Source organism: Tetrahymena thermophila (genome assembly GCF_000189635.1).
Source record: "Tetrahymena thermophila SB210 genomic scaffold scf_8254579, whole genome shotgun sequence".
Classification (NCBI taxonomy): Eukaryota; Ciliophora; class Oligohymenophorea; order Hymenostomatida; family Tetrahymenidae; genus Tetrahymena; species Tetrahymena thermophila.
Genome location: NW_002476350.1, coordinates 235,690 through 260,993, shown reverse-complemented (window position 1 = coordinate 260,993; position 25,304 = coordinate 235,690). Strand labels below are relative to the sequence as shown.

General features: G+C 21.7%; 6 protein-coding genes across 6 annotated transcripts; 5 read left to right on the top strand and 1 right to left on the bottom strand. All coding sequences in view use genetic code 6, as the record gives it.

Annotated features, from left to right (window-relative positions):
• Positions 1-478: 478 nt before the first annotated feature.
• On the top strand, positions 479-4,139 carry TTHERM_00666830 (transmembrane protein, putative; the record flags this gene model as incomplete). Its single annotated transcript, XM_001020051.2, has 10 exons — positions 479-644; positions 705-1,035; positions 1,091-1,232; positions 1,293-1,935; positions 1,990-2,399; positions 2,647-2,864; positions 2,919-3,151; positions 3,212-3,568; positions 3,630-3,817; positions 3,870-4,139. The coding sequence occupies 10 exons, from the start codon at positions 479-481 to the stop codon at positions 4,137-4,139; spliced, it is 2,958 nt and encodes a 985-aa protein (XP_001020051.2).
• A 693-nt stretch (positions 4,140-4,832) lies between these two features.
• On the bottom strand, positions 4,833-10,421 carry TTHERM_00666820 (transmembrane protein, putative; the record flags this gene model as incomplete). The annotated part of the gene is made up of 5 exons (XM_001020050.2): positions 4,833-5,402; positions 5,456-5,959; positions 6,012-6,381; positions 6,492-6,546; positions 6,724-10,421. The coding sequence occupies 3 exons, from the start codon at positions 10,419-10,421 to the stop codon at positions 6,208-6,210; spliced, it is 3,927 nt and encodes a 1,308-aa protein (XP_001020050.2). The 3' UTR covers positions 4,833-5,402; positions 5,456-5,959; positions 6,012-6,207.
• Positions 10,422-11,829: 1,408 nt separating this feature from the next.
• On the top strand, positions 11,830-16,858 carry TTHERM_000666819 (transmembrane protein, putative; the record flags this gene model as incomplete). The annotated part of the gene is made up of 15 exons (XM_012798589.1): positions 11,830-11,902; positions 11,961-12,117; positions 12,165-12,273; positions 12,323-12,626; positions 12,691-12,771; positions 12,833-12,940; positions 13,001-13,352; positions 13,410-13,551; positions 13,793-14,438; positions 14,495-14,862; positions 14,916-15,103; positions 15,289-15,521; positions 15,591-16,019; positions 16,070-16,269; positions 16,322-16,858. 15 exons carry the CDS (start codon positions 11,830-11,832, stop codon positions 16,856-16,858), a joined length of 3,927 nt encoding a protein of 1,308 aa, XP_012654043.1.
• A 1,268-nt stretch (positions 16,859-18,126) lies between these two features.
• On the top strand, positions 18,127-18,831 carry TTHERM_00666790 (glycosyl hydrolase family 25 protein; the record flags this gene model as incomplete). The annotated part of the gene is made up of 1 exon (XM_001020047.1): positions 18,127-18,831. The coding sequence occupies one exon, from the start codon at positions 18,127-18,129 to the stop codon at positions 18,829-18,831; it is 705 nt and encodes a 234-aa protein (XP_001020047.1).
• Positions 18,832-19,805: 974 nt separating this feature from the next.
• On the top strand, positions 19,806-20,707 carry TTHERM_00666780 (transmembrane protein, putative; the record flags this gene model as incomplete). The annotated part of the gene is made up of 4 exons (XM_001020046.2): positions 19,806-19,878; positions 19,938-20,106; positions 20,156-20,267; positions 20,315-20,707. 4 exons carry the CDS (start codon positions 19,806-19,808, stop codon positions 20,705-20,707), a joined length of 747 nt encoding a protein of 248 aa, XP_001020046.2.
• A 2,967-nt stretch (positions 20,708-23,674) lies between these two features.
• On the top strand, positions 23,675-24,643 carry TTHERM_00666770 (transmembrane protein, putative; the record flags this gene model as incomplete). The annotated part of the gene is made up of 3 exons (XM_001020045.1): positions 23,675-23,783; positions 23,841-24,040; positions 24,098-24,643. 3 exons carry the CDS (start codon positions 23,675-23,677, stop codon positions 24,641-24,643), a joined length of 855 nt encoding a protein of 284 aa, XP_001020045.1.
• Between the last annotated feature and the right edge of the window lie 661 nt (positions 24,644-25,304).

Genomic DNA, 25,304 nt, shown 5'->3' with positions numbered 1-25,304 from the left:
TCTAAGAAAAAATCTGATTTAGATCTTCACGGAATTGCTATAAGTATTTATTTTAAGCAGCTGAAGGGTTTGATGATTTTAACATTTTTCTTTTTTCTTTTATAAATACCTGTGTTGTATTTATATACTTAAAGTAATTTTTATTTGATTTTTATTCAATTTTAAAATATATTCTTCAAAAAAGCTGCCAAAAATACTGAAATGACCAAGTAAAATAATTATAGTAGTTACATAGCCCATACACTTGCTGGGGCTTGGGGATATGGTAATTTAGAATTATTTAAATTTATCCAATAATTTTTTCAACTAAAAATATTCCTTAATAAATTTAATTTTAAATTTGCAACAATATTAAATTAAGGTTAGCAAAAGTATATATACAATAACATATTTCACAGCTTTTCATAGTTTTAATTTAAAAAAAATATATTATTTTTTCTAATAGTAAAATATAATTAATTAATTTATTTAACATCTTATGTAATTTAAGAATATTGGAATTATTAATTAATTTTTTATCAAATTTTTAATAGATGTGTGGGTTTGTAAAATGGGAAATATCTTAGATTTATAAAAAGAGAAGGATACTTTGTTTGAGTGTAAGAGTGGATAATTCGATGTTAATTACTTGCAATTTGGCTTAAGTAAATTGAAATTTTCATTTATATTTATTTATCCTTGACAATTAATAAATTTCTTTAAAGTGTAGCCCACAAATACTACAAATTTTTATGGCTGCTAATTTGCTCAAATGGAAAATGTTTTTATTGAATGTAACTTAAATCCAAAGTAGTACTTTTAATCTAAATGCTAAGGTAAAAACTATTGTGAGATAGATTTTTAGGAAATGATTGAATAATCTTTCTAAAATGAATGCTTAGATGCAGTATAATTAAATTCTATTTATATATCTATGCCTTGCGAAAATTCAGAAATGGAATTTGGTTCAATAAAAATATCAAAAAGGAGTCTATCTATTTTTATCTTGTCTGTTGACATTGCTATATTCTACATATTTTTTCTATATATCTATTTGTAAGTTAAAATCAGTTAAATTTTTTAATTAGCTAAAACTTATTTTTTATCTTAGTATGAAGAGAAATAATTAAAGAACAGCCGATTAAATAACTATAAATAACTGTTTGGCTAAAAATTTTACTATTTTAGTTAAAAATCTTCCAAATATTGAGTAAAATGTTTTGGTTTCTAGACTTTGGCAACATCTTCAAACTGTAATTTTTTTAAAAAAATATTGATTTAATTTTTTATGTTAAATTTTTTTAATTTGCAAGTATTTGGATGAAAAATGTGTAGAATTGCAATAAGAACAGATTAAAATAATAGATATAAAGCTTGGAGTAAGATAAACGTAAATGAACATTTAGAAGAAAATAGGATAATAGTCTCGATATTTAGAGAAATCAATTATGTAATTCATAAAAAAATATGACTTATTAACTAATAGTTAACAAAAAAAACATATTACTATTAACTATTTATTGTAACTATAAGAATAAATTATTGATTCAGAATCAAAATCTAAAGCAAAAATTGATTTATAAAAAATTACATAATTAAAATTGAATATACAAAAATTAAAAGCCAAGAGCTTTGAAATGATTTAGAGAAAAAATGCAATAAATTTTGCATGGGTCACTTTTGAAACAATGGAGTAAAAGCAGCGTGCTTTTAAACTATTAAGCAGCTCTTTTATTACAGCAGTTTATTATCATTTTTATTATTTATTTTATAACATATTTCATAAAGATCCTAATTTCACTAAAAATAAACTTCATTTCAACTAAAGTGTACTTTTAGTTGAAAAAACTGTTGCCTCGGAAAGTATTAATTGGTCAAATTTATATTACACTGTTTTAAATAGATCTTGCAGGAAATTATTTTCCCTTGCTATTACAGTAGCTATATTAATTGGAAGTAAAAACACTTTCTTAATGATTAAAAAAATAAATTTTATTTTAATTTATTAAGCTTTTTTGGTGTTAGCTATTTTCGACTACTTTTAACTTTAGCTGACAATTAAGTATCCTTCGGTAAATTGTGAAGATAAAAAACTAAAAAATATTAAAAAAGAAGATGTCGAGAATTTTTCAGATAGTACTTACTAATATGATAGGATGATAAAAATTGAGTGCTTTTGCTGGTAATAGGAATTTTAATATAAATTTTAGAGTAGCTTAAGTTCGATCTGCAGTGATTGGTATAAAAATTACTTGGCTCAGTTAGCAATGCCAATTGCCATAGTTTTTGCTCTTTTATTTATAAATTACATCATTAAATAAATCTACAAAACTTTGTCAAAATTTGAAAAATATAAATTTATAAATAACCAAATGAACTCAACAATTAATAAAATATTCTTATTTTCGTTCATTAACTCTGTAAGTACTTTAATTTAAATTTATTATTTAATAAAAGTAAGTACTGTATTACCTCTAAACTTGCAAAATCAAATATAAATTGTTAAAAATTCAAAGTTAATTGATAAATTAGTTAGCAATATTTTTAAAAATTAACTTTTTTTTAATTTAAAAGTTTAGAGGAAATGCAGTAAATATTTTTTATTTATTTTTAATTATTAAAATGAAATACTCAAAATATAATTTTAAAATTATTAATTAATGCAAGGCATTTATTGTTTATTTGGTTAATATGGAGCAAAGCGGTTATTTTTCTTAGTTTGCTTAATCTTAAGGTGGATTTATTTCATAAGTTCTATCTTCAGGATAATATATTAGTTTTAATCCGGAGTGGTATAGAAATGTTGGAATAATATTTACTATTGGCATATTGTCTAAAGCATTTAGTGTACCTTTTGGAAAATTGATGATCTATGTTTATAAAAAGTATTTAATTATTTTCTACTATTTTTGAAATTTCTAATTTGTAATTTTTAAAAGGTTTATAATTTGGATAGATTAAAAATGTACTTTAGATTCAAACATAACAAGATGTAAAAGTAATAATTAATGGATAAGAATAAGAAAAGGTCCTAAATTTAGTATCTAGTACAGATATGCATAACATTTGGAAGTCTTGTTTTTGATGATGACCTATGGTGCAGGAATGCCATTGCTATATTTAGGAGTATTTTTATACTTTTTATTTAGCTTTTACACTGATAAAATAATGCGTAATATTTATTTCTTTCAAAAAAATTGACCAATTTAATTATTAAATATATATGAAATAGTATTTAAATTTTGCAGAAAATCTATACCACTTGATTAGTAAATGGCCAATTACTTTTAGTATATGCTCTATTATAGCTTAATTATACATAGGTTTACTTATATTTTAACATTTAATAACCCTGCTTTGTTTTATGATTTGTAAGATCTTAGTAATTAATCATATAATGCTGTCATCGATGTCTTTACTTAGCAATCTATTTATTTTGTTCCAATTAGTTTGGGAGCTTCTTTAATAATAGTTACATATTTTTTAAAATTAATGTTTAAACCGCTAGATGCTTATAAATGGTTCTGTCGTAAGTCTAATTCAAAATCCGAAAAGAAAAGTATAATCAAGAATAATAAATTTTACGAGTGTAATAAAAATAAATTAATTTATTTAAATTTCATTAAAATTTTAAATTAATATTTAAAAAGTTATGGAAAGAGACTAAATAGAAAAAGAATTGCTTTTATTAGATTATACTCTAACTTTTGAGTAACCATGCTTATATATGAAGAATAAACTTATTGAAAAAAAATAAATATTAAATGAATATCTAAATTAAATCGAGCAAAACCCACCTCAGCTTACTTTTATTGGAAATTATTCATATGATTACAAAGTAAAATTTTTTAATTATAGTAAAAATCAATTATTTTTTGTCTTTTTAATAGCTAAGCTCTAATTATTCTAAGTATTTCAGATGGCAAAAAGAACTAAAGTTAAATTATGAAAATAGTTGTTTTTATTTTGAAAAATAGATTTTCTCAAATAAGAAATCAAATTTGGATATTATTTTAGAAGATAATTAAATAAATTAAGATAACTAAGAATACAGTTAAACTACTCCTAAAGATGAAGAAATAATTGACATATGTCCAGAACTTTTAGATGGAAATATGCAGTAAATAAAATGTTCTGATTTTTAAATAATGAAAAAGTGAATTTTTTGAAGTTTTTTAAATAAAATAAGAACTGTTATTTTAATAGAAAAACATTTAAAAAGTATTCTTGAAAATAAAATTAACCATTTTATTTTTAATTTTCTTTTATCTCTCTATCTGATATAAATTTTAAATTTGTAAAAATTATTATATTTTATTGATCTAATGTAAATAATAAAATTCATTTTTAAAAATATATCAACATATCTTCGATTCTCATTAATTCTGTTCGTAACCTTAAAATTAAAATTACAATAGAGTAAATAGAGTTTAATAATCTTCTTCCTTTTATATTATTTTTAATTATATGAGTGCATTTTATTCTTAAGATCAAAGTAGGTAATAAGTATTAGATTATTAGTAGTGATGGAATCTCTGAAAATTATACTTTTAATTTTATAATTTATTTTAAATTGAGATTTGGGATATTTTTTTAAAAATAAATTCATAATTGCAACTTGATATTAGGTAAATTATACATTTTCTTTTACTCATTTATGAGTGAGTCATAAGAATTTTTATACTCTAATGTAGAGGGAAAACGATAATCAAAATTAATATGGAATAAATAGTATCAATTTTATCAGATAAAAAGCAACTATTTAAAAAATTAAATCTGTAAATTTTATGATATTTTTAAATTAATATTTAATTCAATTATTAATTTAAAGGAAAATAACTAAAATAATAATTTTTACGTAATTAGATATATAAAAACATATAAACAACAACTCTTTATAAATTTATATGAAACTAATTTAAATCAAAAATGAAAGGATGGAAGTTATTTTTCGGACGGTATACCATCAGTAAAATTTAAATTTTATTAATTTGTTTAAGAGTTTTGCTTAAATGCAAGTTAAGAACAATCTTATATGTAATCAGAGTTATTTAACTCTAATACTTTTGGCTAAAAGCTATGAATTGGATCGATTGCTTAGCTTGCTTGTAAAACTTCAGTTTAAATAAAGTCTAAAAATTGCTTTGTTGGTAACTTCTAATTAACTTCCTTTTCAATATTTTAAAATTCAATTTTTTAGTCTGGATCAGTCGGGAGAAAAAAAGATTAAGCTAATTGCTTGAATTTAATATCATTTTCTTCTATTTTATTTTGAATTAATTAATCAGAATAGAAATTTCTTTAAAAAAGTTAGCATCCAATCTTATTAGGAACATCAACATCTTGTGCTTATTAAGGTTCAATTTCTGAGTTTTTTTCAGAAAAATCGTTTTATGTTTTTTCTTCATATTCAGCATCTATTTCTAATTATTAAATTTAATTTGAATTTTGTTTTATTTAAAATAAATTATTTTACCTTTGAGAGATTTTTTTATTTCATGAAAGTAGCTTGCATATACAGGTTGTACTAAAGTTTACTTTTTAACTTTATCTAATTTAGTAAAAGAATTGTTTATTTCTTCAAGCAGACATATTCTAAATTTTCTAATTATTATGTTAGATTGATTAATGATTTTAACGAGTATCACTTTTTCATCAGAAAGTTTTGGAGTTCCAAACAATACTAGAGCATTCTTAATACATTTTACATTCAGCCATTTGGGTAGCTTCGTCTCAAGAGAAAAAGGTTAATAGTTTTTATAATTTTTTCTTTAAAAACAGTAATTTTATGAAGGAATCAGATAAGAAGCTTAGATTGTTTTAACTTAGTGAGGAAAACAATGTATTGACTCTCCTAATGAAGGCAGTAAGCTCTTCATTTTTAAATCTTATAATCCCATTGCGTCTGATAGCAATACATTTTTCAAGAGGTATGGATTTATATCTTTTTCTATAATTTAGTCTATTCCTTTTTTGTTATCTGATATAAAACCATTTTAATAAAGAATTTGACAGATAAGTTTTTCTCTTACTTTAAGAATTGGGAGAGGATTTTTAAAAATATCATCTTCTTCAGCTTCTTAAATATGTTTCTTGTTTTATTATGGATTATTATCATTACAATCTTACTGTTATTTGTTTTCTTAAATATTTAAATTTGCTAAAGTGGAAATTTTGTTAAAGGATGATGATGAGTAGTATGCTAAATCAAAGTAGTATTTATACCAATCATTTGGAGAAAATTTAGAATAAACTTTAGCATATTCTTTTAAATATTTATATAGTTTTAAAGTCTTAGTGTCTTATGAAATTAAATATCGACAAACTATCGATTTCATGCAATTATAAAATACACTATTCTTATTATCCAGAATAGGTTTCAGCGAATTTATAGAATATTCCCTTTTTTAATAAGTTATTGATATTTTGTTAAATTTCATGTCATGTATCAATAGGTCAATCTTTATAACCCTCTTTTTTTCACAAATGTATCGATTCTAAAACTATTTTACCTTTTGAGTTTATTCTTAATTAATCTCATTATCGTCATTTGAAGTTTTGCTAATGCTATGTTATAGATTTTTTAATATCTTTTTTGTCTTTTTTTAAAATAATTTGTTCTTTTTTTAATTAATAGCCAACATAGATTTTAGATTTCCTTGTTGTGATGCAGATTTTGAAATTGTAAAACTATTGTGTGTTTATTCATGTTTAGTTTGAAAAGTACTAAATAAACTATTTTACATATTCTATTATTGTTATCTTACTGCATTATTACTATTGATATTATTATTAAAGCTGCTAATATTGTTAGTATTATTATTGTTGTTATTATTAGATAATTAGCTTTATCTTATTGCATCTTAGTTTGGATAACTGTTTTGGGATTCTTGAGTTGTTTTAATATTTTCCCTACAGGGTCTATTTACAAATTAAATTTTTCCTTTGAAAAATTTTCTCTTAAATTGATTAAAAAGTAACTTGGCTATTTCAAAGTCATCGCCAATAATTGTTATTTATTTGAAAAAAGGCTGATTAATTACTGCAGTTTCATCTGAATATAAAACTTTATCGTTAATTAATGTATTGCATATAAAGCTCTTAAATTTATATAATCCAAAAAATCCTATAATAATGCCAAAAGCTCTTAAAATTATATTTAAGGTATAAAGAAAGGATACTAAATTAATGTTAATTTTTAGAAAATCGCTACATTCAACATAACCATTTGAAGCTACAATTTTTAATTATTAAACAGTTTAAAACATATTAGATGATGCAAATCCATAAAATTTAAGTTAAGTGGCTTCTAATTTTATCCAATAATTAGAGTTAACCAAAGTATAATTATCATTAGTACTGTCATAATAATATAAGGAATAAGTTATTGGCAAGAAATTTGACTAAGGTTATATGAAGTAGCTGTTTTCAAATGAAAAATTAATATCAGTCTCAATAGGAATTTCAGAATTTTAATATTTATTTTCAAATTATTGCTACAATGATGGCATTTTTGTATTAATTGAAATATCTTTAAGCTACTTCAAGAAAGTAGATTTTGTAACATTAAATTAGTTAATATAGTCGTAATTTAAATTATCTACAATTTAAAAACCTATCTAATTATTATAAATATTATTTTCATGATATTTACAATGGTATATCACTTGATGAAAAAGTACATTGTTAATATTTAAAGTAGAACCTGATATTTAAATAGTTGATTAATCAGAACTTAATTCTTATATACAACCACTATAAGGGATATTCACAAAAACACAGTTATTCCCTTAGTTGTTTATAAATGATATTGATATCTTTAAATTTTGAGAGGGAGTTTTAATCATTTATATTTTGTTGTCTTAATCAAAAAGCAATGAGTTTTGTGTTAAAAATACTACTGGATTGAAAAATACAGCAAATTAGAGTGTGATTTTTACCTACTTTTAAATGAATTCAAGCAGATTTGAGTCTTATAAATTTAAATCTGTTAATGTAATATTTGAATTATAGCAAAATATATCTGTAACAAAACCATTTTCATCTAAAAAGTGAAATTTATCACTTACAATTTTAAATATTTTGTCAGCTAAGGTTATATTAGTCTAGAAGCCATCTTAATTATAAATAAAACTGTTGGCATTTAGCTACAAAGCTGATTTTACTAGAATAGTATTTTAAACTGGTTGTAAAACATTAGATCTAAGGCTTTCCTTAGAGACTTAAAATTTTATGCTGAAATTGTTGTTAAAAACATTTATCCAAGAGGGCAACTCTTGTAACTCAAGAGTACTTTAATCATAGTACAATATTTTTGATATAACCATTCCTTCCTTTTAATAGATAGGAATAAAATCAAATATTATATTTTATCCAACATACAAAATATCTTCTGAACCAAGGCTAACTTATGAAGAAACCAAATTATCTTCATTGAAAATAGACTAACTAATTTAAGTATGAAGGATAATTTAACTTGTTAAAGGCATAATTCTTGTACCAAATTCGTTATTTATAAAAGCATACTTGAAATCTGAAGTAAAGCAAGAAGACTATGAGCTCTCATCTCCTTATTAAAACATACTTATTATATATAAATTTTTTGGATTAGAGGAGTTGATCAATGTTAACTATCCGTCATCCATAGTAGAGACTAATAAAAATTGATCGTTTGTGAAAACAGTTAAATCATTTGTCCAACCTCTGAGTTAGATTCTGCTTATGATTTTCAAATTCGGCAAGTAAGACAAGTCTATCACAGCCACTCCTCTATATCCATCTAGTAAATAGGCTAGAGTGTGATTGTAAGGAGAAGCTTTGATTCCTTCACCTCCTTAAGTATTTATTGAGTCTGTATATATAGGGTTTTTGGGGTCTTCTATGTTTAAAGCACAAACGCCATAACCTCTCGCTGTACCTAAAACCCATTTTTTGTCCTTCGTGATCATAACTCCAGCCAGGTTTCCTATCATCAATCCCTCCATTTTCCAATATGAAAGTATTTCAGCTTAAGATGGAATGCTAACATCAATAATAAGAATCCCATCATCATAACTTAAAACAAGGATGGTCTCATCATCTGATATTGCTTATTCTTCTGCATGCTATGTAGGCTCATTTATAGTAAGACACTAAACAATCTTTACATTATTTAAATCTGAAATATCATGAATTTTTAAAGTACACCCATTTTCTTAAACAGCCTAAAAAATAAATTTCTTATTTTTAGTCACAGTTGTGGCCTCAGTAAAATTCGGAGGAATAGCAGGTATTAATAACTTGAATTAAATATTGTAAGGGTTACTATTAGGAATATGTGCAATAACTAATCCCATAAAATCTTAAGTCCCATAATAGTATTAATTATCTCTACTTAAATAGCAACGCCATCTGTAAAAAACCTAAGGATAATATTAAACAATCATTGACTGATGATTGTTAAACAAATTCGGATTTCTGTTATTCAAGTTTGGAACAGTCTGCTTGTAAATGTTAAGTTGAATTTTGTTGGCATATATAATATTGCCATCAATAGGGGAAATACTCAATTAAACTGGTTAGCCAGGAACATATATTTTCTGATAAAGGATTAAATTTTCTCTATCTCTTATATCGAATATGAAAATACCTAAAGATCTAACAGAAACAAGCAAATATTGGTCATCATTAAATAGCTCAATTGAAAAAACTAAAGGGTTTATAGAATTTAGAGGCCATGACCTAAGCTTAAAATGGATTTAAACAGGATAATTAGATTCTGGTTAGTTAATAATATCATCTAATGTTGCAATGTAAACTCCATACCAGTAATCAGTGCAATAAACATACTTCAAGTCTTATGTTGGAATGCATTGAAATATTTTCCAGTAAGGTATTGCATTACCAACTAGTTTTAAAATAACTGAGTTTTCCTACCCATTTAATTAATTAAAATCTAGTTTTATTAAATTAAAACCAAGCTCATTATTTCCTAAAAACAAGAATTTTTCATCTTTTGAAAAATTTATTCGATTTATCAATGTTGCAGCAGTTTACAACTCAGCAACCCTAAAAATCCTTGATGGATCAGCAATATTATAAACAGCTAAAATACCTTTTTCGCCTGCAATAAATGCAAATCTATTATTAGAGCTGACAATAATATCTAAAATAACACAATTATTAAATGATGCGGATGATTAAAATACAAATTCTTTTTTATTAACAAATTCAAACATTGCAAGAGAGTTATTTTAGCTTAAAAAAACATATTTTGCATCTGATGTCACTCCAATAGCGCTTAGAAATTAATTGCTTTTATATTCATATATTTTAGTGTAATTTTATCCATCAACTACCATACATCCTCTTTCACCTAAAGATGCAAATATTAGATTAGCATGTAAGGCAATTTTAAAATTAGTTCCTATCCCATTATCACCACTAAAATCTATTGTCTTCATAGGAAGGCTAGAAAACACAAAGCTAATTGTCTGGCTCTACACCTTTACTAGAATTTCAAACAAAATTAAAAATAATTTAAAAAGCATTATTATTTATTTATTTGCTTCTACTATTATTAAAAAGAAATTCTTTCTTTAAATTTCATATATAAAAGTAAGGATTTCATATATTTTTTTTAAATCAAAGGAAGCACAAAAACATCTTCAGTAATTAGTTTGTTGATAACTCAATTAATTGATAAATTTTTTAACAGAGTAAGTTATAATTCTACTTATCAGATAGGTTAAATAAAATAAGACCTAATGCTAAAAATTTAAATATAAACTATTATTTCATAACTTAAATAACAAATAATTTTAAAATATATCTTATATTATTTTAATATTAATCATTAAAAAAATACACAAAAAATTAGAAGTAAAAATAAATAAATAAATAAATAAATAAATAAATAAGATTTAACTAAAAAATCAATCATTTTATTAAATTCCATTTTCAAATTTTTAAAAATTATAAATCCAAAAGTTTTTTTAAAAAGAAATCTGTTAAAGAAATATTAATTTTAATTTAAATTTAATATAATTGCTTGATAGTATTTACTTAAAGATTATAATAAAATACAAAAAGAGTTAATTATTTAAAATATAAATTTTAAATTTTATTTCAATGTTTTTTGATAAAATTAAATAATTTAAATTATAGTGTTTTTGTTTGATGATACATTTTTATTTAATGAGAAAAATATTTTTGATTAATCATTTACCTTATATCTTTAAATTTGAGTCAATTTTTTAATATTTTGCAAGTTTCTTTTCTAAATTTGCATATATAATTTTAATATCCCCTATTTAATAAAAAAATAATAAATAAAATATAATATACTCTTGGTATATATTATTAACAAACAAAACTGGCTCAAAAACTTATCAATGGTTGTATAGATTTATTTTGGTTTACTTAATTAATTCAAATTGTTTTTTTTTAACTTAAAATATTTGATCTAATTTTACTTCATTTAATTCTTAAACAGTGTCTCATATTTATTTAAAATTGCTTGCTTAAATTAATAAGAAAAATAATTCAAACAAAAATAATATAATAGAAGTATATTGATTGATTGAGTGAATCTATTTATTTTTTTATGAAGTATTTATTTATTTTAGAAATTAAAATATTACAAATAAATAATATTAATGTAATTCATACAAATTTACTTTTATATCAAAAACAGAATTCTACATCGTATGACTATTACTGTACTTTTGCCAATACTAATTAAAATTTACTAGATTATAACAAAAAATTTGATTAATTATTCTGATTATACATACATAATCTTATTTTAATATCAAATAGATAATAACATATTAAATATACATTAAGTGGTTTAATAAAATATCATACTTTATGACTGCTTTAGTAAAGCTAAAATAAAAATATATAGATGAAGAGGATCAAAATTCTTATTAATCTGAAAGCAGTAAGTACATTTATTTCAATAACTATCCTTCTAAAAAATAAACTTATTTTAATAAAAGATTAAAAATCTGAATTGAATTCTGATCATATAGAAATACATCTTGATTGTGTATAACTCAAATCTGAAGGAAGAAATCCTAAATAAAATGACAAATGTATAGATACTTTATAATAAGGAAATGTTCTGAATATAGAACTTGATAATAATTCATAGTAGTAAGTATTAAAACATTTACTTTCAATTTAATTTTTACTTTCTAAAGATAGCAAACACAAAAAGATATATTTGATGAAATACAAAGAATTTAATCACTCAATGAAAATAACTTGCAGAGAACTACTGAATAGGGAGATATTTATTAATAATTAGATGTAGAATTTTTTGGCATATATATGCGCATTTGTTAATTATTTTTTAAAGTTAAATATAGATTTATCACAGCAACAATTGAAAGTTGATATATAAGAATGTAATAAACAGATAAAACAGAAATACTACTTGAGAAATGATCCAAAGTTAAATAAATAAAGAAGATATAAGCTTTTTGAGTCAATTTATTAAACTAAAATAGAAACAAATTTTTTTTGCTGGAGATCTAAAAATAACGACACAGATTAGCTTTCCCTTTCAAGTTTATTGTACCTCAATCAAATAAAGAGTTTCATATGTTTATTTTTTCTACTGTTTATTTTAGGCTTGCCTTCATTTTATATTTGTTCGAGAAGTAAATTAATTTACAGAAAATTAAAATTATAATTTTGAAAATCCCTTTTTGGTTAAACAATAAGTTAGTAAAGGCCTAAACTATGAATACATAAATGACTTTTAAGCCTTCTTACTTTACCCTACAATAGCAGGAATTGGCTATAGTAAATTATCAAATTTATATTAAATACTTTACTTATTCATTTTTATCAATAAAACATCAAGAATTTTGGTAATGTGACATGATTACAGGGAATAAGACTTTAAGTTAAACTGCTGATTTAAAATGCCCATATGGTACTTTAGATTTTTAATTTGCTCAAATAGGATTAAGTAATTTTTAAAATCTTTTTTAATTTATTTATTTAAAATCAAAATTATATTAAATATTAGCTAGTCTTTAAGATACTCCGAGTTTTTATGGCTGTGAATTTATTGAATTATAGAAAATTGAAATTGGATGCTTAAAAAGTGATTTAAGCACTTTGGTTTCTTTTAAAAACATTTATAGTAGATGTTAGAATAAAAGTACATGTAAAATAAACTCAAATGAACTTTTAAACTTGTTTGATGTTAAAAATGGCTGTGATTCTAGTGTTTAGTCATAAAACATTTTCATTTCAGTTCCATGCAGAAATTAAAATGTAGATATTTTTGGAATTCCTACAACTAACTATCAAGCATCTATTGCAGTTGTTCTTTTATAAACAATTGGAATCATAATTTGCTTGATTTTCTTCATTCAGTATATTTTTTATTTTTTAGTGCATTGAAATATCTAAATTTATTTTTATAAAAACAGCCAATTGTATGTCAATAATAAAATTAAGAAAAGAATAAAAAACAAAATTACAATGATTTAAAAATTCTCAATAGAGATTGAAAATATACCTAAAATGCACTTTAACTGGACTTAAGAACTACTCTGGTTACACCTTTAAAAAGTAAATTAAATATCTAATTTGTTTGTTTTATTGTTTCTATTGATTATGGATTTTAATTAATTTGATATTTTTTTTTTGCTTACATTAAAACAATAATAAATCTTAACAATTAATTTAAATCAAATTTGATCAAAATTTATTAGTAAGATTTATAAGTATAATTTGTTACTCTGTTTAAAAAGAAAATAATTAAATGTTTTTATTAAATTATTAATCAATTAATTAATTAATTAATTAATAGAATCTAGATGAATACAATGAAAACAAATCCTAAAGAGAAATTAAAATAATTGATATTTAAATGGCTCTTCCTGAATGTATAATTAAAAGAGACTTAATTATGAAGAAACACTATGAAAGTATGAAAAACAAAGTAATAAGATTTATAAATAGTTATGATCCGAATAACTCAGATTATGGTAATGGAATCAAAATAATATAAATTGATTAACTAAGAAAAATATTTGATTCGGTATTAGACCCAAAAATTAAACAGAAATGCTATAAAGATCTACTAAACATTATTGAAAAAAAATCTAAGATAGAGAAAATTAAAGAATAAATAAATAAAATTGAATACAATAAATATAAGCACTCTTCGAAAGCTTTTGTAACATTTGAGACAAAGCACTAGCGAGATAGGGCAATTTTAATTATGTAGGAAACGTTAGTTGGATATTTTATAAAATAATTTCTATATATATTTATATAATGCTTTTCAAAAAAGTATTAATTTTCTAAGTTTCATTTGAGGTAAAATGTTTTATTAGTATAAAAGACTGTAAGCCCAGATATACTAATTTGGTAAAATGTATTTGTTGGAGAGTTTTTATCAACTTTTTAGTTAGTGATGTATCTTATAATACCTATTATCCTATGTGCTTTGGGTAAGAACTATTAATTGAAAAGTTAATTAATTTTTAAAGTTTTAAATAAAAAACAGGATTTTTTCTAATAAACTTTGGAGATTTTATCAGAACATTATTTCTTTTGCTTTCTCCTACAATTAATTGTTATGAATACAGATTTGATGATAAAAGCATACTCAATAAACATCCCTAAGATCCGAACCAAGTACTATGTTTTTGCTCAAACAACTCTATTCCAGAGGTAGATAGCTGCTCAATGATATACGAAGCAGCAAAATTAAAAAGATTATTCCCTTATTTTATAATGCTTATAGTCAATATTTTGTGTATACTTTCAGTTAAATTAGCGAAATACTTTGTGAATAAATACACAGTTTCTGATAAAATTTCTAAAGAAATTGTCCTGTTTTAGATTCTCTCATTGTTTAAAATTGGAATAAACGTAAATTTAAGCTTTATAATTAATATATTGACTAAAATAATTTTATAAATTAGATTGGAATTTATTACATATTGAACAAATTTCCTTTTAAAAATAACGATTAAATTCAAGCAACTTTTGGAAATTATATTGATTTTTCGCCTGAATGGTACAGAAATGTTGGAATGTTCTTTGTTATATATTACCTTATTAAAATAGCGCTTTATCTTATTGAGAATATCGTTTATTTAGTTTATAGAAAGTAAATATTTCTTTTTAATTTTCTTCCTTTCTTTATAATAGATTATTTACAAACAAACAAATAAATTAATTAACTTCTAATCTATAATTTCAAAGCTAAATTTATAAAATATAAAATATTCAAATATGATTTACATTATTTTTATAAATCTATTTCTATTTTAACATTAAATAAATAAATAATAGAGTTAGACTACTCATAGACCGTAAATGCAAAAAGAAAAAAAATATTACCTTCTAAAAAACTAACTTTGACTACATAAAAATGCATTAAGGGCCTGAATTCGAAATTGCTAATTCTTACTCTCAAGTTTTAGAATATTTATGTGTATCTATGTTTTTTGGATTTGGAATGCCATTTTTCTATTTCATCACTTTTTTGTTTTTGATTTTACACTTGTGCTTTGAGAAATATTACAGTAAGAAATTAATTAGTTAATTAAATAAATAATTTTTACTTTTAATTTTGTTAACATAATTTAATAAAGTTTTTAGGCATTGTAGAAAAGAATCCTATCAGTACAACAGTAAAATCTCTAATGCTTTCATGTCGTTTTATTTTTATGCCATTCTTACAAGCTTTCTATTTTTGGCAATGACATATGTGAATAAGAGAATATTTTTTGAAATATATTTGCAAAACACAGATCTGTATAACTCATAATTTAATGAATAAAATAAAGTGAACCAACTTCCTACTTTTACCCCTTAAAACTTCTAATCAAAAGGCTCATACTTTATGAAAATAAGCACATACACTTATGCAATTTTATTTGTATGCTATTATTTTAGATAAAAAATTAAAAGCTTCTTTAAATATCTCAGCTATATCAGTAAGTATAAGATTAAACGCAAGGTTCAAAATTGTGATTATCGAATCTAGAAATACCCTTTTGACTACAAATCTCTTTATTAACGTAAGAAATTGATCTTTAAACTTTTAAACTATTAAAATAATTTTTTTTAGTTTATTCAATAAGATAGTTAAAAGAGCTTTCATTGCTTCAAGACTATTATACAGAAAGAGAAGTTTCTGATATCAGAAAATAAAGATTTATTAATAAGAAAAAAGATATTGACTAAGTAATAAAACAGAAACTTGATGAAAATTTAGATTTAGATTATTCAGAAAAGCCTGTAAGTGGAAGCTTAAATTATGATATTATAGTAACTTAATTAAATAGATTATTTTATTTTACTAATTTAATTATTAAATTAGCTCAACCAAAATTGTAGCAGGTATTTTGATTGGAAAACTGAACTAAGTATTTTTAAAATGAACAAAGCAAAAAAGGAAGAAATATTTAGTAAATTAACTGAAAGTCTAGCAATAAAAAAATAGATTTAAGGAATCTAAAATAAAGAAAGCGCATGTAAGCTTATTTAGTAATACAAAAAGCAAATAAAGAGCAGGTATTAGTCGTTTAAAGATTTAAAGAAAAATGAAACAACTTACACACAAGATAATTCAAATCAAATCAAATTTGTTTTTAAAATTGAAGATTAGAAATAATAAAATTAAATCGAATAGAAATAAGAATAGATGAATATTGCAAAAAGTGCTAAAAGCGACTCGATAATTTAAATTAGCAAAGATAGTTAGAATATAATTCTAGAAGATTAAATTTTATCTTAAGAACAGCTTTATTCAAGTAGAGTCGATCATCATTAAACTTTGCCATAGTTCTATTAAGTTAGAAATACGAATGTAAATTAATTAAATGTGAGATAAATCTAAACAAATGAACAAATATGATTACTATTCAAAGAAATAAGAATAAAAATAATTATTATTTTAACAAATACCATAATAATTAAATTAACCAATAGTAAATTATAATTACCACTAATCTTTAAAAAATAAATCTTTATTTTTTTATTTTTTCAAATAAATATCACAATCAAAATAAGAAAGCAAGTAAATAATAATTTATTTTTAAGCTTCAATAAATTTAATTTTTAAATGAGTGTAAAATTAAAAATTGATTTTCAAATAATAATTTGTTAGCAAATATCGTGGTATAGATTATTAATAATTAAAATATAATAAATTATAGTGTTAATCTATCTTTCAAAAAAAAAATCTTTAATTACTATTATTAATAAAATAATTACCATAATCAAATTAAGAATAATTAAATTAATTTTTAAATGATTGTAAAAATTTGATATTCAATAGTTCTCATGTTTTATAAAGTAATTGTTTATACGCATATTCAGTAAATTATTTAATAATCAAAATCTTTTATATGTGCGTTAATATTATATATGAATATTTTAAAAATGATTTTCAAAATAAAATAAATAATATTAGCTTTTTTTAATTTATTATTTCCCATGAAAGAAAAAAAAATATAAAAAGCCAAGTTTTATTAATTAGAGAGAGAAAATGTAAACTAACACATAAGCAATCTAGTATAATAAATATTTATAAAGAATCGATTTTAAAAAGTAATCAAAAAAACAAAATTAATTAATTTTGAATATATTTAATAGCTTAAATAGATATATTTACAATCATTCATTATTTTAAATAAATTAATTGTAAAATATTATTTTTTTTTTAATAAATATCGAAAGTAAAAAAATTAAAATAGTTTTATTTATTTTTTTAAATTCATTAAAAGTTATTATTTTTTGATTTGATAAAGTCAACTATTTCATTATTCAAAATTGTTTTTATGTTACTAATTAATTTTTCAAAGATACTCAATCGATTGAATCTATGGTTAAGATAATTTAGAAATAACAAATTGGAAATTTATAAAAGTAAGTTAATATTTGTAAGGGTTTATTTTTTTATTTATTTGGTTTCATATAAAAAGATCAAATTTTTTTAAGCATATAAAACAAATAAACAAATATATTTATTTTTAGAGTCTTTCAGAATTTTATAAATTGGCTTTCGAGTTTTCCTTAATAAATAAAATCTAAATTAAAGAGATTAGTTAGTTACTCTTAATTGAGATTCTTATCTAAATAATATATTCATTTTGTAATAATTAAATTCAAAAAATTAGGCTGATGAGTAATTATTTGTAAAAGGGATTTTTTATTTTCGTTTTGCTTTTAGTAGTAAATGCTAAGCTTGGATATGACATAAGTGTGTGGGAAGGAGAAGTAAATTGCTTTGGATGTACAAAGTAATCTGGCTACGATTTTGTGGTTATTGAAATATATTCATCTGCTAAATAATTTAACAATTATCTTGCTTAGAATATTAAATCAGCTTATAACGCTTCCTTAGAAGTCGATCTGTATATTTTCCCTGACACAACTAGAGATCCTGCTGAACAAATAAATAGTTTCTTCTAATACTTGATCGCTAATGAAACTATGTCATTATTTAATAATGTTTGGCTTGATATTGAGAATGAAAATTTGTTTTTTGCAAATTGCACACAAAACATTGAATTCTTATAAGCTATGATAAATACTACTGAAAATTACATTAGTAAAGATAGAATTGGGTTGTATGCTTCCTAGCACTATTGGCCTATTATGTGCAATACTACTGTTTTTTCAGATTTGCAGCTCTGGTATCCTAGATGGGATAATCAAACTAATTTTAATGACTTTACTCCTTTTGGTGGATTCGCAAATCCTGTAATGAAGTAGTTCTACAATGATGTACAAATATGCTGCACTAACACAGATGTTGATTGGAGGCCAGACACATAAAACAATTATTTTAGTAACTTTTCAAGTAGGGCTTTCCTAAAGTTATGAAATATCAATTATAAATATTATAAATAAAATTATTTTATATATAAATTCTAATTATTTAAAACGGTTTTTATAATTAAACACAAAACAAAAATGCAAAATAATAAGTAAGTTCTATGATCTAAAAATAAATATGAAATTCGAAAATAAAAATATAAAAATTTATATTTATAGAAAGATTTTATTAATTATAGCAGCTATCTATAAAATATTAATTAATTACTTTATTTTTTAACTATAAATTAATAATTTTAAATTAATTATAATAAATTTTTGTAATTTAAAATTTAATTATTAAAAAAAAGAAATTTTAAACTAACTACCTCTTAATATTTTAAGCATTATTATGGTAAAAAGTTGAAATCACTCAATTAAAATCCAAAATTAAACTTGTGAAACTCAAGGTTACATTATGTGTAAAAAAATTAAACTTTCAAATTTTTGTAACTTTTGACTAATTTTTAGTTTTTTACTTACAGTGTATAAGGTTCTACGATAAGTAATTTTTTACTTTATTTTTAGCTTCTCTTTTATATTTTTGTCTAAATAATTTTATAAAAAATGTAATATTTATATAATATGCTCAACAATAGCAATGGGTAACCCTTCCAAATTAGATGGAAAATTATTTAAAAATATCTTTTTGTAAAATTAATCTATTTGCATATAATAATTAAAATAAATTTAATATAAAAAAAAATAAATAATACAACAAAATAGTGGAATATTTAATCATACTTACAAATAACTTAATATTTATGAATTAAATGGTAAATTACTTTAAAAAATTAAATAGAAGTAATTTACTTTTATTAAATATTATCTTTTTTGCTAAAATAATACAAAGAAGTACGCTTGCTTGCTTGTTTTTTAATTTTTTGTTCCTAAATTAAATTAAGGACATTATTTTAGATTTATTAATTGATTGATTAACTAATTAAATAATAAATAACTAAAAATTAAGAGATAATTAATTAATGGCTATTTTAGTTAAGTTAAAACAAAAATGTATTGATTTAGAAGATTAAGATTCATGCTGTTCTGAATTAAGTATATGATGAATTAATTTTCTTATCATATAATGCAAAACATTTATTTTAAACAAATAGGAAATACCCACAAGTAATTAACTATATAGGATTCTGATTAGATTGAAATACAATTAGATAGTTAATCATTTAATTCTAATGGCATAAATCATCAATAAAATAACACTTTCAATGGAATGGTAAAATAAGAAAGTTATTTGAACTCTTAGATTCAATCTGAAAAAGAGAAGTAATTCATAGAAAATTTATATTTTAAAGAAATATTAACTTTTAAAAAGTATGCAAAATTAAAATGATATGCTTAATGGGACGCATAGAGTTTAATCACTTTAATATCAAGATAATCAGAAAAACATTAATGACTAGGGAGATATGTCTTAGTAATTAGATGTATGATTTTTAGAATTTAGCAAATTAGAATTAAATGATTTTTAAAGCTAGATATTGACTTATCAAAGTAGCAATTGAAGGTTGACATATAAGAATGTAATAAATAGATTAAATAGAAGCACTACTTAAAGAGCGACCCAAAGTTAAATAAATAAAGAAGATATAAACTTTTAGAGTCTATTTGTTCAGCTAAAATAGAAACTAATTTCTTTTGCTGGAGATCAAAAAATAACGATACTGATTAGCTTTCACTTTAAAGTCTATTGTATCTCAACCAAATAAAAAACTTACTATGCTTATTTTTCATACTTTTTATTTTGAGTTTACCAACATTTTATATTTGTGCAAAAAGTAATTTATTTTATTTCAATATTGATAAAATTACTGATTCTCAAAAATAATTTTCTTATAATTAAAGTTAGTAAAGACCTACATTATGAATATATTAATGATTTCTAATCGTTCTTTCTTTACCCAACAATAGCAGGTATCGGTTACAGTAAAACTATTAAATTCTTATACAATATTTATCTTCTACTTTTGATTTAAATAAAAAGAGTTTTGGTAATGTGACATGTTTATTGCTAATAAAACATCAGATTAGACAATTGATTTAAAGTGCTCTTAAGGTATTTTAGACTTACAGTTTGCTCAAATAGGATTAAGTATGTATTATATTTTTGTAATATATTCGATATTTACAAATAAATATTTATTATTAAAGCTAATCCTGATGACACCTAGAGTATTTAAGGATGTGAATTTATCGAATTGTAAAAAGTTTAAGTAGATTGTTTGAAAAGTGATATAAATAATTCTACATCCTATAATAACATTTATAATAGATGCTAGTATAAAAATGCTTGCTAGATAAGCTCGAATGAGATTTTAACCTTCTTTAAAGATGATGCAGATTGCGATAATAATATTTAATAACAAAATATGTTCATCTCTGTTCCTTGTAGAAATTAAAATGTTGATATTTTTGGTATTCCTATATCTAATTATCATGCATCTGTTACAATTATTCTTCTACAGACATTTGGAATAATACTTTATTTGCTATTCTTCTTTCAGTATTAATTATTTAATTTATTGTCATATCTAAATATTATTAAATAACAGCCAGTGCTTTATCAATAAGAGGATTAGGAAAAGAACAAAAAATAAAATTACAGTAGTTTAAAAGTATACTCTAGAAGTTTAAAATATACCTAAAATGCATTTTAATTGGACTCAAGAACTGCTCTGGTTGCATCTCTAAAGAGTAATTAAATAAAATTTTTACTCAAAATTTATTTATTGCGTTTAATAGAAATTGATAATATTTTATTTAATACACAATTATCAAGAAACAAATTAAAAATATTAAAATAAAAGGGTTTAAATGAATACACTTAATAAAAATAAGAATAATAAATTAAAATAATAGACATCTAAATGGTTCTTCCTGAATGTTTAATTTAGAGAGACTTAATTCTTAAAAAATAAACAGAAAAAATAGAAAATAAAATTATTAGATTCATAAATTAATATGATATGGATAACTTGAAATTAGGGTAAGGAATCAATAGAATATAAATAGATTAGTTGAGAAAAATATTTGATTTTGTTAACAATCCTAAAACAAAGAAAAAATGTTATAAAGATTTAATGGATATTGTGAATAGCAAATAAAAAATTGAGAAACTTAAAGAACAAATTAATAAAATAGAATTAGATAAATATTCACATCCATCGAAAGCTTTTGTAACATTTGAAACTAAGAACTAGCGCGATAGAGCATTTTTTATAATATAAGAAACAATAGTTGGAGCATATATAAAATAATTTCTATATTTTTTTATATAATTCTGCTCCAAAAAGTTTTAATTTTCTAAATTTCATTTGAAATAGAATGTCTTGATAATAGTTAAACCTGTAAGTCCAGATGTATTAATTTGGAAAAACCTCTTTTTTGGAATAATCACTTCATTATTACATTCCCTAATATATTTCTTGGTACTATTAATTTTCATCATATTCAGTAATATTAATTGATACAACAAAGATTAATTTCATAAATATATTATTAAAATATAAAAAGCATTTTCTATAATCAGATATGGAGATAATCTTAAAAAAGTGTTTAATATGATTTCTCCAACAATAAATTGCTATGAATACAGATCAGTTAATTAAAGTGTATTATTTTAAGATCCTTAAGATTTAAACTAAGTGTATTGTTTTTGTTCAAACAATGCATTTTCAGATGATGAAAATTGTTTATAAATATATTAAGTGACTTAATTGAAAAAGTATTTACCTTTTATTATAATGCTGATAGTCAATATAGTGCAAATTTTATTGATCTAATACATTAAATACTGTGTCAAAAAATTCAAGCTATAAAATAAAATTGAAAAAGATGTTCTTCTGTTTTGGTTATTAGTTTTTATCAAAATTCTAAATAATGTAAAATTTAAGCAAATTATTTTAATTTAATAGATTTTTTTAAATAGGTAGCATTGTATTACTTTATAAATAAAACTCCTTTATAGAAAGATAAAATTTAAAATAACGGTTATGGTAATTATGTAAATTTTTCACCTGAGTGGTACAGGAATGTTGGAATGTTCTTTTGCATTCACTATCTTATAAAAATATCCTTTTATTTTATTTAAAACATTACCTAAATAATTTATCGAAAGTAATTTATTTATTTTTAATTTTAAATGCTTTTATTTATTTTAAATACCATCAATAATATTATGCTTTAAATTTAAATAATTTATTTCTTTCATTCTTATTATTTTGTAAAATAGGATTAGATTGCACATAGATCATAAGTGCAAAAAGAAAAAAGCTCAGACTTATTAAAAAACAAATTTTGATTATATACACCTCCATTAAGGACCTGAATTTTAAATTGCTTGCTCTTACTCTGAAGTTTTCGAATATATATTCGTTACAATGGTATTAGGATTTGGAATACCATTTTTCTATTTCATTACATTTCTTTTCTTGGTGTTTCACATATACTTTGAAAAATATTAAAGTACATTTTTTATTGAGTTTATTAATATAAAAACCATTTAATATCAGTATTTAGGCATTGCAGGAAAGAATCATATTAGTACAACAGTTAAATCTCTTAAAATTTCATGGTGTATTAATTTTATGCTATATTAGCTAGCCTTCTATTTTTATCTTTGACATTTCTCAATAAAAGAATATTTTATGAGATATATTTAGAAAATACTGAAGCTAATAACTCTTAAGTTAATGACTAATAAGATTAAGATAATGCAATTCCTATTTTTAACCCTTAGAGCCTCTAATCAGAAGGCTCATATTTTATATAAATAAGCACATACACTTATATAATTTTATTTCTATGCTTTTATTTTAGAGAAAGAATTATAAGTATGTATGAATACCTAAGCTACATTAGCAAATATGATGCTAAGCGCAAGGCTTTCAATAATGACTCTCAAATAAAAAAATTACCTTTTAACTATAAACCTCTCTATCAACGTAACTAAATTAATCAATAAATCATCATGCTATTTCAATAATTTTATTTTATTTTAGTTTATTCAATAAGATAGTTGCAAGAGCTTTCATAACTTTAAGAATATTATATTGAAAAAGAGGTTTCTGATATAAGAAAATAAAGATTTATAAATAAGAAAAAAGAAATTGACTAAGTAATAAAAAGCAAACTTGAAGAAAGCTTAGATTTAGATTATTCCGAAAAACCTGTGAGTGGATGTTTAAGTTATGATATTATGGTAATTTAATTATAATATAAATTTTATTTTATTTTATAAATTTAATTATTAACTTAGGTCAACCCAAATTATAGCAGGTATTTCGATTGGAAAACTGAATTGATTATTTTTAAAATGAATAAAGCAAAAAAAGAAGAAATATGTAGTAAATTAACTCAAAGTGGTGCTGTAAAAAAATAAATTTAAGTAGTCTAAAATAAATAGAACGATTTTAGTGTTATTTAGTAATTCAAAAGACAAATAAATAGTAGATATTAATCTTTTAAAGATTCTAAAAAAAATGAAACAACCAATTACACAGAAGATAATTTAAATCGAATAAAATTAGTTAGTAAAAGTGAAGATGAAAATTAATAAAATGAAATATAATAATAAGAAAAATAATAGAGTTAGATTAATAATTATAGTGGCGATTTAACATTTTAAGGTATTAAAGATATCCAAAATGAAATAATTGATATTTAAATTTTATCTCAAGAAGATCTAGTTAATAGTATAAAAAGAATCGATCATCACCATACTGTTCCATAATTCTATTAAACTTTTTAAAAAAATATGACTTTGCTTTAGGCTAATGAATTAAATGTAAATAAACCTAATTGATTATACAAAATGAAAATTATAAATAAATATCTTAATTAATAACTTTTTCAATTTTACTACAAAAAAATATAATAACTTTACTATCCTGATAAATACATTAATAAATATAATTTTCTAATTTATTTTTAAATTCTCAGATAATTTTAATAATCACCATAACAAAATCTTTTGTGTGAGTAAAGTAAATTAAATTTTATCTCTAATTTTTTTAAATGATAATCAATGTAAATAAGAATAAAATGTAAGAATTAATTTTGTTAAAATTGTTAAAAATAATTTGTATTTAGTTTTCAAAAAACTCTTTATTTATATATTTAAATTTAATTGACTGCTTACAAGATAAATAAATATATAAAATATATTATTTCATACTTATCAATATATAAAACAAACTAAAATAAATTCTAAAAAACTATTATTTGTTTTTTTTTATGTAGTTTTTCATTCCTTTAATTCAATTTTGAATTTTTTATGATTTTTCATAAATCATATGTAGGGTTTCTCATTTCATAATATTCTTCTTTTTATTGAATGATCTGCTAGGATAAATAATTTCTTTTTTTTATTTTGATTCATTGAATATGGTTTCTACTTTTAATAAATCAAAATTATCAATCTTAAAATTATGCCTACTATCTTTAAAGAGACAAATTAATTTATT